General features: G+C 44.7%; 1 protein-coding gene across 1 annotated transcript in view; it reads right to left on the bottom strand.

Annotated features, from left to right (window-relative positions):
* Positions 1-1,816: 1,816 nt before the first annotated feature.
* The window catches only part of ccdc120a (coiled-coil domain containing 120a), a 42,387-nt gene continuing 37,048 nt past the window's right edge, over positions 1,817-7,155 (bottom strand). Inside the window, exon 11 of the mRNA XM_030734696.1 lies at positions 1,817-7,140. Coding sequence (XP_030590556.1) covers positions 7,035-7,140 — 106 coding nt within the window. The 3' untranslated portion in view covers positions 1,817-7,034. The remainder of the gene's footprint in view (positions 7,141-7,155) is intronic.

Genomic DNA, 7,155 nt, shown 5'->3' with positions numbered 1-7,155 from the left:
AGTTCTACTGCCCGACTGTATGAGAATATGAGAATGAGAACAGAGTGGATGCAATTCACACTGAGTTCCTGAAGGCTCTGGATGTTGTAGGGCTGTCTTAATTGAAATGCCTCTGCAATGTTGTGTGGAGATCTGGGGTGGTGTCTCTGGATTGGCAGACTGGGGTGGTGGTTCTCATCTTTAAGAAGGGCCACTGGAGGGTGTGGTCCAACAATCAGGGAATCACACTCCTCAGCCTCCCCGGGAAGGTCTATGCCAGGGTGCTGGAAAGGAGAATTCACCCATTAGTTGAATCTCAGATTCAAGAGGAACAATGTGGTTCCTCTCAAGGATATTCGAGTGTGTGGGAGTTTTCCCATCCAGTCTACCTGTGTTTTGTGGACCTGGAGAAGGCATTCGACTGCATCCTTTGGGGCATCCTGTGACGAATGCTGCAGGAATATGAAGTGTCCCAGTACAACTGCAGAAAGCGCTTGGGCTGCATTGCCAGCAACAAGTCAGACTTGTTTCCTGTGGTTTTGGACTCCACCAGGGCTTCCCTTTGTCACCTATTCAGAATCTCATCTCTGCTTTTTGCAGATAATGCGGTCCTGTTGGCTTCATCGGGTGGTGGCCTCCAGCTCACACTGGAGTGGTTTGCAGTTGAGTATGAAGCACAATTTGGGCTTCTTAGTCCCACCAAAGCAGTGTTTAAAGATCACAGCCTACCTGAGTATTGTTACTGACCATGTCCATCCATTCACGACCACAGTGTACCCATATTCTGACGGCTGCAGGATAATGCACCACTTCACAAAGCTCAGATCAGCTTAAACTGGTTTCTTGAACATAACATTGAGTTTACTGTACTCTAACGACCTCCACAATAACCAGATCTCAATCCAGTAGAGCAACCTTTGGGATGTGGTGGAACAGGAAAGTCACATCAAGATGTGAAGACACGGGGCGCCTGGGTGGCTTAGTGGTGAAGCCGGTGACTACATACACACGTCGCGTCCCGGCCCGGCACCGATTTGCCCGCGTGTCTTCCCCTGTATCTTTCCTGTCTCTCTCCACTGTCACAAAAAGCCGCTGTGGCCAAAAATGGAAAAAAAAAAAAAAAACATGTGAAGATGACAAATCTACAACAGCTGTGTGATGCTTTAATGTCAATATGAGCCAAAATCTCTGAGGAATGTTTCAAGCACCTTGTTGAATCTATGCCATGAAGAATTAGGGCAGTTCTGAAGGTGAAAGGGGGTCTAAACTTTATTAGGTGCAATACTAAAGTTGCTGAATTCAGATCAGAGATGTGCACAACTTTCAGTGGCATTGCTTTTATTTCTCTTTTTTTTTTCCATTTATCAACGTATTCATTAATCTGCAATTATCTATTTTATTCCATATTGGATCCCAGAGAAACACTCTCTCATTTTGCTTGCATTACTGATGTATGTTCAGCTAAATGACAATAAACCTTGATGATTATTGCACAGCACACATGTAATTATGTGAATTCTGTTGCACTTTGACAGATTTTTTTGGTTTGTTTCCATTCCCTATATCCTTGCGGTTGTATTATTTTACTGTGTGCAGTAAAGTGGTTTCAGAGATGCTGTACTACAGATATGTCAGTGGATTTTCTTTCCTCTGATCATTGTTGGCACTGTGATGTTAGCAGAGTTGCATTTACTTGTATTTCAGTGTGAGAAACCTATAAAAACAGCCAGGAACCAGGAGGATCTAACACTCCTCTGTGTGACTGCATTGGTGAAAATCCAACATTAAACACACTGCAGATCTAAAGGAAGAGAAATCTTTATTTAAAAAGCACCTGCTGACAGTCTGAGGCTTTATTTACACCAAGCTTCATTTCTACCATGAAACATCAGAAAAAGTTCAGAGTGAAAAAAGTACAAATGACCAATAGAAAACATTTTTTTTTTTACAGTGTTTCCCTGTACAGCAAAACAAAAATGGACTGTACACAGTGCACCTGAATGCATCGTAGCAGAGACACAGTCCACACAGCTGACCTACAGCTGGTCCTGGACCTGAACTGGGACACAGAATGGCAGCAGGAGGCCCTCAGAGCAAAGAGCTGTACTGGAGAGCACGGCAGTATGCAGGGCTTTAAACTGAAAATCCAAATATTTAGCTGCTCAGCTGGAGGAAATTCACTCTCATACTGAGACAGAAAAAAAATACATGTCAAATCCTCAAAATACTGTACAGAGTTTGGTTGAACCTGGACGTCAGTACAGCTGCAATCCTGGTCCCTGAATACTAGCACTGCACATTACCAGTACTACAACAGGAGTACAATACCGTACTCTAAGATAATACTGGTACTGGAGAGTACAGAATGTGACATATATTCAGACTGGTACTGTTATATACTGGTACTGCAGCGATGCAGTACTGTTAGTGGCGCTGCAGTATTATGTACAGGTACAGCAGTACAGCAGCTCAAACAGTCATGAACTTGTGTGCTGTATTTACATCATATTTTCACATATTTCTGCTTTGGTGTGAGAGCGGAGTGGGGGGGGGGGCAGGCATGCTGAGTCGTTCTGAAGCCGCACGGTCACATGACCAGACTTCCAGTCAGAAAAATAAAATTATCCATATATAAAATAAAAGATTTTCACATATGTGCCTATAAAATGCAAATAAATGTTATCTGATTTAAATTTGGCCATCACTCACTCCGAGTGAATACAGCGTATTCCCTATGCAGGAATACAGCGTTCCCAGCTTCTCTGGAAGCATCTGTGATCTGCTGAATCCCTTCAGTTCAGCTGGTTTGCTCCAAATGTTCTCCCTCAACAAGAGCTTCGGGTTGATCAGATCTGAGAAAGCGAGAAGTAGGTCATTCTCCCAACCCCACGAGCTCTTCCACTAAAGACTTTTTGGTCTCTAGCTGTTTTCACACATGAACCTCAGACAATTTGGGGACCATCAGGTCAGGTGATTCATCCTTTCTAGAACCAATGAGCAAAAAAGCAGCTTCAGATTCATTCACACTGCTGGAAATCTTCCATTTGGCTTAGATGCCGACTCACTGGTGATAAATGCGCCATACTATTAGCTGCACTATTTGCCAATTCCCACAATCCATCAACTCATGACTTCTTATTAGGTACCTGGCAGGTTAAATACCAGTTAATGTCCGATTTAATTGTGTCATGAAATATCCAGAAATAAAAATGACCCAGTGAACTTCTTTTTGGGCTTCGGCTTCATAAGGCACCAGTCGTTCTGGACCGTCTCCAAAGTTCCCCCCATGACACCAGAGGTTCAGGAGTGGGTTAAAGACCAGCTGATCACCAATCTGACTGTCAGAAATTCTCACCGTTCACATCCACGAAGTCCTGGAACAGTTCAGAGCTGCAGTTCATGTGTGAAAACAGCTTCCTCGTCGTACTGGAGATCCAGCTCTCTTCATTCTCAAAATTAAAGTTGATGTTTGCTTGAGACCCACGCTGAAATCGCACGTGGAGCGCTGGAAGCAGTGTACCGCTAAACGAGAGAAGCCTGCATCGATGGGAAAACTGAAATCAGACGTGTTTATGCTTTTTATAGGCACAGTGGTTGAACATTCTGATCCCGCCTTGGATGAGATTGAATGTGACCTCTATTCACACTGAAACTGTGCTTGATGTGTCATAAACTCTCAAGTCTTCGCTCACTGATCCCCTGACGTGTTATCTGTGTGATGTCATACTGGGTCATGTGGCCGCGGCTTCGTTCTGGAGGAAGCTGGAGGTCAGACCGGTTTCAGTGAAGCTGAATTTTTCATTTTAAAAATACAAAGCAGAGGCTGAATCGGGCAAAGCTGCAACTTAGGAACACAGAGCCAACCGCACGCCAAGAGACAATCAATAAATACAGACAGTACATACGTGTGGACACAGATCAATAACTTATGGATTAATAACACTGACGTCACAGGGCTGAAAAAGCTGCATTTCATTCATGGGCATTTTTATAAAGTCATTTCACAAACAAAAAACAGAATAAATTCATCACTACTGTGTCATCATTTCCTGATTGTCGCTGCGAATGCTTCTTTTTGTTTTCCTGAAGGAGTGTTAAAAATGTTCAAACTGAAACTTGGAACAGCTCCTCTTATTGCTTCAGTCGGCCGGGACTCGGATCTCGATTTGGACCTGGAGTCCCGATCAGCTCAGCGGAACGATGGCTTCACTGTTGGCTTTGAAAGGGGCAGAAGGTCTGAGCGGTCTTCCAGCTTTCCAGCTCACGTGGGCCTCGTTTAAACCATGAACACAGAAACCTCCAAAGCGATGCCTCCTTTAACTGACTAATCAATTGAGTATCTGATAAGATGTGATTATTTTTTCTGCTTTCTGTGAGGATAAACCGTAACTAGTTCTGCTCTGTTGACGCAGTCAGAGCTGCAGCTGATGATTGTTTCATTGTCATGCTGATCCTAATCTGGATTCACTGTTTGAAAAAGAAAAAAAAAAGCGTGTTTCCGCTGCAGGAACTGTGGGCAGTCATGAGGTATTTTCCCTGAATCAGTGCCTGAGCCAATCAACAAAGAGCCTTTCCACTTCCTACTAATGCAGAGCGCTCATAAGATCCTCAGTGAACAGGAGCCAGTGAGCTAAAATAATTTTCACAAATACAGTATCAACAACTGCCTCAACTCAAATAAAACACTTTGTCCTTTTGGTTGTTTTCCAAGGAAGCTGACTTTGTCTATATAATCTGCTAATGCATGCTGATTGGTCCGTTAAGGACTTATGAAAGTATGGGAAGCAGCTGTTTGTGGTGGCCTCTCAGGAGGCTGCCGATAAAAGGCTGTTTGATGCTTGGTATCAAGTTCCTGGTGCTGTAAGAGCCCAACTACCTACAAAAGGATATTTTACTACAATCACAATAATGCAGGTCTACCCAACAGGCACTGCATTTTAGGACTACAGGTCCATAAAACATTTTCTGATTCAGAGTTTGTTCAGCCTTCTCCTTTTGTAATTTCTCACTGCAAAGCACTGCTAATGATAAAAACTGGCAATCCGCAGTCTGAGCCCAGCAAAAAACTCGTCCCGTGTTCCTGCAGCAGAAAGCAACTAACAATCCAGACCTTACAAAGATTAAACTAAACTGAAAAGTGTCAAATAGTCACATTTGAGAAGCTGGACTCATGAAATGTTTGACTCAGTTAAAAAAGTTGAGTTTTCAGAAACCAAATGAGCGTTTGAGCAGTTTTGTATCAGCTTTTCATGTGTTCTGTTTCCAAATATCATCATTTCCAAAGTATTTAAAGTTAATGCAGCACAGACGTACAGAAAATATTTCCCTTTTTCTGACAAAACACAACTACGTCAGCTTCGGTGCGTCACTTTGCAGCGGTGAGGTGGGCGGGGCACGGAGTTTGTTCTTCTTTTGAGGGTTTATTCTGTTCTGTTCACGTTTGGTTTCCACTCGAGGCCGCTGCAGCTGCTTAAAGCCACAAACAGCAGCAGCGACAGTTCAGCTGGTGTCAGGAGTAAACTCTGTGTTCGAGTTTTAGTGCAGATGTGTTGAGTCCAAACCGGGAGAACACCGGAGAATCTCATATTGATGCTCCCCTGCCCGGACTCACCTGAGGGATCGACAGGTCACCTGATCAATTCACCGATAAGTTCCTCTTTCACGCTTTGCTGGTTGGCTGCAGTTAGCTGGTGAAGTCAGCTGGTGATGTCAGCACTCTGACTGTGATCATCTGTCTTCAGAGGAGGCAGATCCTCCTCCTCGATGTTTAAAGAGTCTGATTGTCTAAGCACAGTCCGATTACAGGCTGAAGACGAGGGTGCCGTAAGTGTAGAGACAGAGCCACAAAGACTTTGTTCAGTTTCTGCTTTTAACATAAAACCTTTCAGAAAATGGCTGAATCTATGAAACAGCCTGAGACGTCCATATTTGAACTTTCCCGGGAGTAGGAACCTGTGAGGAAGCCAAACTACTGGAGGAAGGGTGGCGTCTCCGTGCTGCCTGTCAATCTATGTCTCAGTCTGTGATGTGAACGCCTCAGAGAAAGCAGAGAAACGTCTTCAACGCGCAGCTTTTTATAAATATCATAAACGTTATATGTATACAACACGTGGCTGGTGTATTCAGCATCATTTCGTGTAGTTTTCTGATGCCACTGTAAGAACTTGAACCTAATTTTCTGAATATTTACGGCTGTTTTTGGTCATTGATCGTCAGGCTGAGTTCGTTGATCTGAGAACTGAGGCTCCATTAAGCACCAAAGATTTGTTTACGTCTGCTCATTTTACATCTCAGAGACTAAAATCCCTCAGCGTGCAAGAGCCGTTTGGACAGTTTCAGATTTGCTAGATTCTCAGAAATGTCAGGGCAGCACGTGCATGTGAAAATCTCTGATTGGTCCAGTAATGTAGCATTTCCCACCTGACGCTTTTAAGCAGCTCTGCTCCTGGCTTGTGGTGGCAGTAATCAGGCTGAAGCAGACCGAGAGGGACCGCCGGCTGAATCCAGGCTTTAGTGCCTGCAGAGGAGAACTTTCAGAGGGAATCGCTGAATCTTCTTCTTTGGACCACAGTGTGCTGCAGGAACTTTTCCTGACATTAGTTCCTAGTAGAACTGATCTTCCTGGAGGTTTTGGTGGAAAAGCAGCTGTTGACTTAATGTCCATCCCTGATAGAAGGAGAAGTTCATCAGAGCAGAGCAGCAGTGACATGAGCAGCAAGGAGGATGGACCTCCAACATGGCTGTGATAAAGGAGGCAGGAGGGTTGGACCTGGTGTAGGGTTTGGTTTATTTTTACAAAGAGACGCTCCACCCTGAGGGCCGACGAGGACAGCAACATCAGCAACATTGAGACGGGCAGTGTTTTCCAACCTGAACAATTAGGAACATCCATCTACCAGGACCAAGGCCAGGAAAAGGTCCCAGGACCTCCACCGAGCCACGGCTGTCTTTGATTCAGACACCTGGACACACAATCCTTCATGTTGCTCATCCCAGGAAACCAGCCTGGAATTAGTCCGTTCGCCTGCCTCTTAGCGCCACGATTGGTCGGTGAGTCAGACCAGAGTCCCAGGAGACGGTTGGTCTGCCGGCAGATCTCTGAGAGGGACTTCCTGTTTCTGAGAAGGGAACGAGTCGTGGTAGAGCGAGCCATCCACAGACCTGTAGGAGGGAGAG

This window comes from Archocentrus centrarchus, chromosome 7, assembly GCF_007364275.1.
Source record: "Archocentrus centrarchus isolate MPI-CPG fArcCen1 chromosome 7, fArcCen1, whole genome shotgun sequence".
Taxonomy (NCBI): Eukaryota; Metazoa; Chordata; class Actinopteri; order Cichliformes; family Cichlidae; genus Archocentrus; species Archocentrus centrarchus.
Note: the sequence above shows the minus strand (reverse complement) of the source record. Positions and strands in the feature narration are given on the sequence as shown.